Source organism: Ostrea edulis, chromosome 6 (assembly GCF_947568905.1).
Source record: "Ostrea edulis chromosome 6, xbOstEdul1.1, whole genome shotgun sequence".
Lineage (NCBI taxonomy): Eukaryota > Metazoa > Mollusca > Bivalvia > Ostreida > Ostreidae > Ostrea > Ostrea edulis.
Window position 1 is genome coordinate 13,488,834 of NC_079169.1, and position 12,729 is coordinate 13,501,562.

At 37.2% G+C, this 12,729-nt stretch overlaps 1 protein-coding gene across 1 annotated transcript; it reads right to left on the reverse strand.

The window, feature by feature from the left end:
• Positions 1–5,018: 5,018 nt before the first annotated feature.
• On the reverse strand, positions 5,019–10,144 carry LOC125646102 (uncharacterized). The gene is made up of 4 exons (XM_056141643.1): positions 10,063–10,144; positions 6,494–6,673; positions 5,925–6,032; positions 5,019–5,266 (listed from the first exon to the last, which is right to left on the reverse strand). The coding sequence occupies exons 1-4, from the start codon at positions 10,136–10,138 to the stop codon at positions 5,208–5,210; spliced, it is 423 nt and encodes a 140-aa protein (XP_055997618.1). The 5' UTR covers positions 10,139–10,144; the 3' UTR covers positions 5,019–5,207.
• Between the last annotated feature and the right edge of the window lie 2,585 nt (positions 10,145–12,729).

The following is a 12,729-nucleotide window of genomic DNA, read 5'->3' on the forward strand; positions in this document are numbered from 1 at the left end:
GGCTAGAGAAATAAAGGAGTGGATCCAGGTTTTTCTAAAGTAAAATACATTGAAGCATATATCTATAGCAAAATTTATTCATTAACCCAAGATCACTCTATTACAGATGTAACCAGGAATCACTCATTCATGATGAAATATTGTCCTCGGGTTGAGGTTTATTCTTCTTGAATTTGAATTGCTTTTTAGGCTCGCTTGTAATTGGTCCTTTTGTTTTAGACTCGCTTGTAATTGCTCCTTATCTTTTAAGCTCGCTTGTGATTGGTCCTTTTGTTTTAGACTCGCTTGTAATTGCTCCTTATCTTTTAAGCTCGCTTGTGATTGGTCCTTTTTTTTTCTACGACATGTATCAGTAGGTAACAAAGCCAGATCATTGAATAAAATTAGATTCTGTGATCCACTCATCTACTATCGCACCACATAGTAACGATAGTAAATGAGCAGATCATAGGATCTAATTCTAATAAGCTGTATTATACACCGGTATATCTACCGGTACATCTGCCATGTTTTTTTATTCTGATATATATTTACAAGTTGTAATGATGGCCATTTCCCCGTGAATGCGCCAGAGTTTGAACACTGTGTGAATGAATCTCTATTTTAACAGCTAGGAATTCCGGCAGAAATGAATGTAGAATGGTAACACTAAAACCGTGGATTGATTTATATTAGAATATGAACTGCATCACGCCGTCACAGGAAGCATGCTGGCAAGAAGCGTCGCAATTCATACCCTGATGTATTTTCAAAAATGAAATTTATTTCTTAAATATCACCCAGTGGAATAAATTACATTTATTGAAAAAAACTTATACGGTACCGTTTTGATGCACCAGATGCGCATTTCGACAAATAATGTATATCTCCTTTTCAAGTAAGTGATATCATCTACTCTAAACGTAACGTCTCATATTCCAATGGAATAAGTGGATCTTGTATCTCCTATTCGAATTTAGGTTACTTAGACAAATGTAAACCTACGAGTTGATGGGAACTGGGAGCAGAAGGTAGCTGCAATAATGTAGCCCTCTCCGAGTCTTTTATTGTGGTGTTTTCGGGGGAGGGCTACATTTCCATTGGACCTTTGTACTCCTATGTTACTTTATCTGTTTTTATATTCTTATGAAGCAGAGGTGTTTTTTTACTTCTACATGAGAAGAAAGAAATTCTCTTGCTGTGGCCTTATTAACAATAATCAATTTCATTCATACGTTCATTAGATACACCTGTGAACTCGAAATAAAAGACAACACAGGGTCGTCTACATCTACTTCGTACTTATATATTGTATTAAAAATGAATATTAACGGCAAAACTAGCAACTCAACTTTCTAATAAACGGGATGATTTCAGCTTCTCAATCAACAGATTTATGTAGCAATATTCCATTATCCCCTGCTTATGATGTTCATATATCGCAATTGATTCGATATGCAAGAGCTTGTTCTGCGTATAATGAGTTTTGAAATCGAGGCAGGCTACTGACAAACAGGTTGATGTTACAGGGGTTTCAACAGTATCGTTTAAAGTCAGAATTTCGCAAATTATATAGTCGTTTTAATGATCTAGTTCGTCAATACAACCTATCGTTGGGTCAAATGCTGTCTGACGTGTTTCATACCGAATGTTAGGCCGTTCTTGGCACACTGATTTTGACTACGGATACGTCCGTTTATCTGATCACGATATAGGGCTCACGGCGGGTGTGACCGGCCAACAGGGAATGCTTACTCCTCCTAGGCACCTGATGTGGTGTGTTTTCAAGATCGCTTTCTTTCAGAAATTATATGTAAAAAACGCATGGAAGTATGTAATACCATGCCCTAAAGTACCTTTCATTATCTTTAAACGGTTTGAAATGACATGGAAAACACTCTTGAAACACGGATGAAGATATTTCAAATGTGTGGGAAAGATTTAATTATTATTTCAAATCACTCATTGTACGCCCTCACCTGGCTGTTGAATACATTAAGGGTTATGATAATGAAACAGAAACCACAGAGTTTAAATGTTCGGAAGAAACACGTGTCGCATGTATGTATCTTGTTAAACTTTTATCTCGCCCCGTGACTTTTTACTCGAGAAACGTTTACCAAGTATACGTTGATAAAGTTTTCTCTAGTACTAATTGTGCTCCTTTCTTAGCTGACCTGGTTTTATAGCAGAATTTATTCAAAAACTTCTACATGAGAATAAAAAATCTTTCGCTGTGGCCTTCAATTCAACTTTTAGATATATCGATGACGTTTTGTCTATTAACAATGATAGCTTTCAGTTATATGTCGATTTGATATATCCCTGTGAGCTCGAAATAAAGGACACCACACAGTCATCCACTTCTGCTTCATAATTAGATATTTTATTGAAAGTAGACATTAACGGCAAACTGACAACTCAACTGTATGACAAACGGGATGATTTCAGCTTCTCCATCGTCAACTTCCCATATTTATGTAGCAATATTCCATTATCACTTGCATATGGTGTTTATATATCTCAACTGATTCGATATGCAAGAGCTTGTTCTGCGTTTTGTCAGTTTTTAAATCGAGGTAAGCTACTGACAAACAAATTGATGGTACAGGGATTTCAACAGTCTCGTTTAAAGTCAGCATTAGGCAAATTCTACGGTCGTTGTAACGATCTAGTTTGGCAATACAACCTATCATTGGGTCAAATGCTGTCTGGCGTGTTTCACCTCGATTGTTAGACCGTTCTTGGTACACTGATTTTGACTGCGGATAACTCCGTTTACCTGATCAAGATAAAGGGCTCACGGTGGGTGTGACCGGTCTACAGGGGAAGCTTGCTCCTCCTAGGCACCTGATCCCACCTCTGGTGTGTCCAGGGGTACGTGTTTGCCCAACTATATATATTGTATTGCTTGTAGGAGTTATGAGATTGATCATTGTACGTTATATTCACCTTTCACCTAAAAGCTTTGCAACTGGTTGATGTTTGAATAAAATGAAACCTGGGTCGAGGCCTCTGCTGGTGGACTGTTAGTCCCCGAGGGTCTCTACAGCCCAGTAGCTAAGTACTTCATTACTAGCTTGAAAATACGGATGTATATTTAATTGCTGTTATAAAATTTAGAAATTCATTTCCAAATTAAGGATTATCTCCCTCATGCATAGCTCTTATCCTTGGCTTGACTACACCCTCCTTATTTAGGGGAAAGAGTTGGACAGCTGGAAACGCTATGCACCGGTTATCAGTTAATATCCAAAAATGGTGGTAATGAAGACCCAATGTTTGGAGATATGTACTTGTTTAATCACTATAATACTGGGTTTGTGGAAAATATTTTGCCAAACTAAAATAGAATATTTGAAAGATTTGGTTGGTTGGTTGAATATTGCTTTACGTCCCTCTCGAGAATATTTTACTCATATGGTGACGTCATCACTGCCGGTGAAGGACTGCAAAATGTAGGCCTATGCTCGACGCTTATGGCCATTGAGCAAGGAGGATTCTTTATCGTGCCACACCCGCCCCATTTAGTCGCTTCTTACGACAAGCAAGGGGGTACTGAGGATCTATTCTAACCCGGATCCCCACGGGAATATATTTGAAAGAGTAAATTCCAATTATTCGTCAGTTTATTATATATCAATGCTATACATTAAGATACGCATATTCATCAAAGAATGACTAATACTGTGTATAATAAATCAAAGCTCACTGATTTTGACTACGGATAATTCCGTTTACCTGATCAGGATATAGGGCTCACGGTGGGTGTGACCGGTCGACAGGGATGCCTACTCCTCATAGGCACCTTATAATTTTGGAAAGACTGTAGAAACCCATATAACATGAACTTGTTTGCCAGTAGCTTGTCTCGATTTAAAAACTGACCATACGCAGAACAAGCTCTTGCGCATCGAATCAGTTGAGAGATATAAACACCATAGGCAGGTGCTACTGGAATATTGCTACATTGTACATAGATATGGGAAGTTGAGGATGGAGAAGTTGAAATCATCCCGTTTATCATAAAGTTGAGTTGTTCGTTTCCTGTTAATATCTAATTTCAATAGTGGGGCCTAGTGGTTAGAGCATCGTGCTCAATATCACACGACCTCTCAACTCTGTCGGCGCGGGTTCGAATCCCACTCGCGCCGGTAAGTGAGAAAGTTTCCCAGTTTACTTTTGGAAGGTCGGTGATCTCTTCCCAGGTACATTGTATCTGGGTTCTCTCTTCCACCAATAAAAACTGGGCGCCACCAGATAACTGAAAAATTGTTGAGTGTGGCGGAAAACATTAATCAATAATCTAATTTCAATAAAAGATCTAAGTATGAAGCAGAAGTGGACGACTCTATGGTGTTTCGAGCTCACAGGGATATATCAAATCGACTTATGAATGAAAGTTATTGTTGTTAATAGATAAAACGTCGTCGATACATCTAATGTAAAACTTATACGGTACCAATTTTGATGCACCAGATGTGCATTTCGACAAATAATGCATCTTCAGTGATGCTCAATCGAAATGTTTGAAATCCGAAATAACAATAGACTTTTAGAGCTATTTTAGGGGAAAACAGAGTGCCAAAAAAGTGGAGTCAAATTCGATAAGAGCTATGCATGAGGGAGATAATCCTTAATTTGGAAATGAATTTCTAAATTTTATAACAGCAATTAAATATACTGGGCGGTTGAGACCCTCGGGGACTAACAGTCCACCAGCAGAGGCCTCGACCCAGGGGTCATAATGTAAAACTTGTACGGTACCAATTTTGATGCACCAGATGCGTATTTCGACAAACAATGTCTCTTCAGTGATGCTCAAGCCGAAATTTTGGAAATTCGAAATGACAAAAAGCTTGTAAGAGTTGAAAGAAAAACTAGAGTGCCAAAAAAAAACTGGAGCCAAATTCGTCCAAGTATCAGAACTATGCATGAGGGAGATACAATCCTTAATTTTGAAATGAATTTCTACATTTTATCCCAGCAATTCAATATACATCCGTATTTCAAAAGATTACACTCTCGTAAATTAAATGTTTTATAGTCTCAAATTGCTTACAATGCGTACATTCATTTTTTACATCTTTTTCCATTTGCTAATATATGCAGTATTACATGATATGTTATTCAATAACTTATAATTGAATTCCACTATATGTTTGTCTTTCAAATCAAAGTACATTAAGACCTACACACCCAGCTACACACTGCACTGCCTGCGTGCCTCAAAAGCATGCCAAATCATGTCTATGTCGGAGCATTGAAGCGAGGCGTCGTTCAAAACCTATAACAGAAATTTATCGAGGCAACAGAAGCGTTCAGTGAGCTCATGTTTGTCAACAATTAGCCTACAAATCCAAATCAAATCCGTCCCTTACCTTCATGCACTTCCACATTCTCTGTGATATCAGGGAGATTCATCTGCGTCCTCTGTTCAGTCTATAAATGTTTTGCCTATACCTGACGACTATCTAGACTAAAAGGCTTTATGGAAAATTTGAACACGTACCAACCCAATAGATATTTTAGAGTGATTCCTTATTTCTTAACTGTATATTACTACTAGAAGGGATTTATTGAAATAGTGCACTTGTATGTTCAAATGTGAAAATGGATTATTTAGCAGAAATACTGATATTTTGCAAGCTTGGTAAATTACTTAATTTAAATGATTTTGTTCATATTGTCCAATTATTAAGATGAGGATATCATTGTTTATAGACACCAGTCAGTGCCACATATATTACATTTTTACTTTTATGAACAGTCATTGAATTTTTCCATGGCTTCTTCACATTTATGCAGGAGGAATATACATGAAATCGTTTTCCCTTTTACTTTGAATATTATCTTCTACCATGATACGGAAATAGTCACACGTCATGCATTTATCATTCAAGAGACTTATTATCATGCAATATAAGCATGTGTGATGCAAATACCAGGTCGAGTTGTGAAAGGAACAGATGAAGAACTCGTCAGAAACTTCTTCTGGGCATGCGCACTGGTGCCCAAAGAGGTTGTTACTATGGAACGTGGCGATGATGAACCTAAACAGACCAAGTGAATAAACAGGAAAACGGCAATAGAAGGTTACGGTATATCATTTTTACCTTAATGAAGAGTCACTGAATTCTTTCAACGGTTCTCTAGGTCTTCTTTATATGTATGCAAGAGGAATATACATGTATTTCTTTTCCCTTTTATTTTGAGTATTATCTTCTGCCATGATAGTCACACGTCATGCATTTATCATTCAAGAGACTTATTATCATGCAATATAAGCATGTGTAATGCAAATACCAGGTCGACTTCTGAAAGGAACATATGAAGAACTCGTCAGAAACTTCTTCTGGGCATGCTCACTGGTGCCCAAAGAGGTTGTTACTATGGAACGTGGCGATGATGAACCTAAACAGATCAAGTGAATAAGCAGGAAAACGGCACTAATGAACGTAATCATCTGAGTATGTAAATCTTACTGTAGAGTGACAAAGGAAAGTAAGCTTACTTGGTATTTCATCGCAAGAAAATTCGTTACATCTACGACTCTCGATTACTGTACAGGTGTTCTCGAGTTCAGGTGGACACACATCCCGGGCCCTAGATTGCAGTCCACCGTCACAAGATTCACTACACGACAGCCACGCTGACCATGTGTCTTTCTTGTTACCTGGTTGGATATTAGAACCTAACAAATACATTCTTATTGCAGTCTTACAGTAAGAATCACTATAGAATACCTTTGTCATCAATAAGATATAACCCCGTGGGGATCCGGGTTAGAATAGGTCCTCAGTACCCCTTGCTTGTCGTAGAAGGCGACTATATGGATGGTTCTTTGGATGAGACCGCAAAAACCGGGGTACCGTGTCACAGTAGGTGTATCACGATAAAGATCCCTCTCTGCTCAAAGGCCATAAGCGCCGAGCTTAAAACATTTTTGTTACGCAATCCTTTTGACTTTTTAGGCCTTTATATAGAAGAAAGTCCACTTGTAGTGAAAAGGTTACATGTAGGTGTCCAATAAGTTGACAATTGCTGTCCATTATTTTTGATAAAGGACAGATACTGTCCATTCTTAAAAATAATGGACAGTAATTGTCAACTTATTGGACAGTGCCAGGTAAACCCAATACATTGTTAGACGTCTACAGGTAGGCTGAAGATAAGAGAAAGACAATACATTTGTCACAGAGATATAAATTTAATTTTAAATTCTCTACAAGTAAGAATCAACACAGATATCGAAAAAATATCACTGAAACACTTAAAACAATATTTCCCCTTCGTAGAGTTATCTGTTCCAACTTTAAGGAGTTACTCTACATCGTCATAATGGCTGACTTCCTTTTAAAACATGGATGAAAATATAAGTATCAGCAATATTTTCCTATTCATTTAAAAAATCATCGCCTAGCTGAGTAGGTTAACAGTCGACTACTGAAAACTATAGATCGCGGGTTCAAGTAATCGAGTCCATCAGGGGTTGTACTTTTTTTTCAGATTGCTTTCTTCTAAAACTATTTTTGACTACATTTTGTAAATAAAGTAAATTTGAAAGGTGTAGCATATATATATATATAGATTCACATATATTTTTAGCTCACCTGAACCGAAGGTTCAAGTGAGCTATTCTGATCACATTTTGTCCGGCGTCCGTCTGTCTGTCTGTCCGTCTGTCTGTCTGTCCGTAAACTTTTCACATTTTCGACTTCTCCAGAACCACTGGGCCAATTTCAACCTAACTCGGCCAAAAGCATCCTTGGGTGACGGGCTTTCATGTCTGTTCAAATGAAGGGCCATGTCCCTTTCAAAGGGGAGATAATCACAAAAATGCAAAAATAGGGTGGGGTCATTTAAAAATCTTCTTCTCAAGAACCACTGAGCCAGAAGAGCTGAAATTTACCTGAAAGCTTCCTGACATATTGCAAATTCAAGTTTGTACAAATCATGGCCCCCGGCGGTAGGATGGGGCCACAAGGGGGGATCAAAGTTTTACATACAAATATATAGGGAAAAACTTTAAAAATCTTCTTCTCAAGAACCACTAAGCCAGAAAAGCTGAGATTTACATGAAAGCTTTCTGACATAATGCAGATTCAAGTTTGTTCAAATCATGGGCCCCTGGGGTTGAATGGGGCCACAATAGGGGATCAAAGTTTTACATACAAACATATGGGAAAAATCTTTAAAAATCTTCTTCTCAAGAACCACTGAGTCAGAAAAGCTGATTTTTACATGAAAACTTCCTGACATAGTGCAAATTCAAGTTTGTTCAAATCATGGCCCCCGGGGATAGGATGGGGCCCCAAGGGGGGATCAAAGTTTTGAACACAAATATATAGGGAAAAAACTTTTAAAATATTCTTCTCAAGAACCACTAAGCCAGAAAAGCTGAGATTTACATGAAAGCTTCCTGACATAATGCAGATTCAAGTTTGTTCAAATCATGGGCTCCAGGGGTTGGATGGGGCCACAATAGGGGATCAAAGTTTTACATACAAATATATAGGAAAAATCTTCTTCTCAAGAACCACTGAGCCAGAAAAGCTGAGTTTTACATGAAAACTTTCTGACATAGTGCAGATTCAAGTTTGTTCAAATCATGGCCCCCGGGGGTAGGATGGGGCCACAAGGGGGATCAAAGTTTTACATACAAATATATAGTTAATTAAATCTTTTTCTCAATAACCACTGAGTCAGAAAAGCTGATATTTACAAGAAAACTTTCTGACATAGTGCAGATTCAAGTTTGTTCAAATCATGGCCCCCGGGGGGTAGGATGGGGCCACAAGTGGGGGGGGTCAAAGTTTTACATACAAATATAGGAAAAAGCTTTAAAAATCTTCTTCTCAAGAACCATTGGGCCAGAGAAGTTGACATTTACATGAAAGCTTTCTGACATAGTGTAGATTCAAGTTTGCAAAGGGTAGTTTGGGCCATAATAGGGACTAAGGTTTTTCATGCAAATATATATGGAAAGTCTTCAGAAATGGGCCAAGGTGACTCAGGTGAGCGATGTGGCCCATGGGCCTCTTGTTTTTAAATTCCATTGGCCATTATTATATCGCATCAAAATTTAAATTTAAAAGACATTTTCATGTTGTATTTGAATTTCGTTGGATCCAGAGGCACATTCCAAAAACTTCTTCACAACGTGTTTCCATGTTTTCTTTATTGGCATATATCCTAATTCTGAAATATTATTTTCGCTTTCATGAATAATTTCATTTCATTTCACGAGATAAACGTATTGGGTTCTTTTGACTGGCGTTAATTATTTCCTCATCTAAACATTCGAAAATACAATGCTTTTCAGATCAAAATTTGGCTCCATAACTTTCTCACCCTCCATATATTTCAGATAGTATTCGCAGTACTTTCATTAAAATCCTTAACTTTTGATTGTGCAATGAAAATGTTCTCCCCATCAGAGGAGGTCATGTTGATATGGCTCAGTACCAAAGAGTGAGTGAATATAAAATCTGCAGTACAAGACACCCTTGATTACTGACACTGCCCAATAAGTGAACAAAAGAAACAGACTTCTATGCAAGACTGGTTATTTTATCAGACTATTAGAAAATGGCTTTATTCATAATTGTCATTGACAATGGGTTTACCTGAGCCTGTCCATTCTTAGAACAAAAGATGTAATGTTTTAAGTAGGATATAAGCCTCAAACTGTCCATTCTGTGAACAAAAGAACTGATCATGGCCCTACGGTCCTCAATCAGTTCTTTCTCTCACAGAATGGAGAGTTTTTGGCTTATATCCTTTACATAGGCCTAAATGTTGCAGCCCTTCACCGGCAGTGGTGACGTCTCCATATGAGTGAAATATTCTCGAGAGGGACGTTAAACAACATTCAATCAATCAATCTATAAGATATACTTTGGAACAGTACCTCAAGAGGAACCATCCTAACCCCATGCAATGAAAAGCATGGTTATAAGATCAACAATTAATTATACATCTCGTTAAACATGTATAAAAAGTTTATATCCCACTCGTTACTGGCCTTTTTAAAAATTTAATCAGACCGTTCCTATCCTTAACGTTCTTATCAAATCTTACCTCTGATCCACACCGGAAGTGCTAGCGACAAAATCACCCCAAGGAGAATCCCCTTCAGAAAAATTCGATTCTCCATCAGACACCTCTGCGTTTTGTAAATTCAGTGAGACTGACTCGTCGGAAGAGGAAACCACAACTTCTTGGAATCGTGTCGGTGGACCCGTGATCTCCAATCGGAAATTTAATTCCTCGCAAGTTCTATTTATGTTACATGTGAACGTATATCCCACTTTCATTCATTTTTCGAGGTGACGTAAGTCAGCCTCGTATGTCAGACCCCAGCTTCAATGGCGCCCTGTTTTAATCACTACCATTTGCGAAATCACTTTGATTTTTAATATAAGAAATGTGTTGTCACATATGCTAATGCAACGTAAAAGCTGTCACAATTCACTTTGAGATTGATATAGGATCCATATGTTTACCCTCTACGATAAGCGAGTTAAATAAGAATTTATGAAATCGCAATTTTTATCCCTTCGATATGAAACAAAGTCCACACATCAAAAGGAATCGCGAATTAGTGTTTAGGTTTGTAAACAAAATCAAAATTATTTGTCGTTTGCCAACATTTTATTCCACGATCTTAGAAAAACAGAATTGGACTGTAGGAAACGATTTGCATTGCTTCTGTATTCATTCGCATTTTCACATATAGACGGGGAAAACATGGTCTATTTTTCTCTAGGAATTCTGGGTAAACAGCTGTCTCCTCTTATGTCTGAAAATTATGTTAATTAGCCGATTTATCGCCTATCAAAAAATAGTTCACATTGATACTATGTTCCATTTTTATTAAACTGTTATATATAAATTCTGTTTTATGTCAGATTGAAGAAGTCTTCCTTGTATGTGATCTGTTGTATTTATCAAGCAGAAATTGTGTGTAATTAGAATTTTAATATTAAACTCTGCACTATTTCTCTGTATCCATACGCGCCACGCTATCCTGTTTATCAACAAGGAGAAAACGTCTTGCCTGAGAGAACTGATATATTCTTGCCAACGCATTAACTCAAGGCAATTATCTGAAACCCAATGTGTTAATTTCGTACAATTTTACCAAAATATTTCTTTTGGACGTATTTTTTGAGATTTGAATACTAAATCTGGGTGTAAACATGTAATCTTCGATCGAAAGGGCCGAGCGACATTTCCCGCGCTCTTTCATGGTCAAGTCAGATAACTGTAAACATTGATTAAGAAATATAAATGAACATGTTTTTGTGAATATATTTGTTATTCAAGAAAAGAACTCCATTGGAAGTAATATATTGGAAATCAAGTTTACATTTCTTTGTCACGAAATATGATTTATCTCAAGAGTTGAATGAATTATCTCAAGAGTTGACACTTGTTTTCAAGAGTTGATATTTCAAGAGTGGAAATTTTCTTGGACTGGTTTAACTTTAGCTGCAATAATGTAGCCCTCTCTGATTTTTTTTCATTTTTTTTTTTTTTTTTTTAGGGAGAGGGCTACAACTCCTTAGGATCTCCGTAATGGTGCAAATGCGGGAGTGATTCACTCCCGTGCTCATTCTAAACATTTCCTGACTTTCTTTACGTAAATAAAATGATATTCTATGTTTCTTAGTCAATATATAAATTTACAACCTGCAACTTAAGATTTGTGAGGCTCTATTCTACCGTTTTCAACAATTTCGATAAATTCCAATTTCTCGATTCATATTTGTGCGCCATGTTTGATGTACTGAAGTTTCAACTTCCGATTGTCAAGTCATTTGCATATGCCATATAAGGTAGTATTTACATCAATGGACAAGTATGGAGGCGAAAGCTATTTCGTCGGTATTGAAAAGGTTTGAATTTAATATCAAGTTAAAAACCGAACAGCAGAGTGTAAATTCTCTCTGCAACAATATGATTTTCCTCTCTTTGTCGAAGTGGCTCGAGTAACTACATTTTCGCGCTGATTGTCAACGTATAGGTTTTTCATTAGATCCACCTACGAGATCTCGCGATAACAAGCATGGCGGAGCAGACGAAGAATTTTGCATGCTGTACATTATATTTAATGAAAAACACCTTTATTAGACATGCCCGAGCACAAAGTTGGTACTCCTTTTGGTGTAAACAACATTTGGGACTAATACACAGAGTTTATTATCGGTTATTCATAAAATTATTTTGCACCATTACGGAGATCCTATGGAATTGTAGCCCTATCCCGAAAACGTCAGAATAAAAAAAAAATTGGATAGGGCTACATTATTGCAGCTAGTTTAACTTTGACTCAAGAATTGAATGAGTTATTTCAAGAGTTGACAGTTGTTGTCGTCATCAGATATGAAGGGTAGCAAAAAAAGAAAAAATCATGATTTTGATAGTCATCAAAGGGAGAGCCCAAAATCTGTCAAAAAAAAGAAAAAGTCACAATGTAAGAAAAGATCCCATAATTTTGAAATGCGTGTCTGCCAACTTTCATCAAGGGTCAGAAACTTTCTCAGAATATAGCAGAGGTAAACAATGTGTAGCAAATTCACTTGTGTGCATTGCATTTAATGCAGTTAACCAAAAATTGTTTGGAGATTGGGATGCGAATGATATTCATTTTGTTCTCGAAAAAGGTGATGTTTTATACAAGCATGCAAGACAGGCCTGTCCACATGAACATCTTAACCCAGAGGACTTGCCCAAAAATGTTTG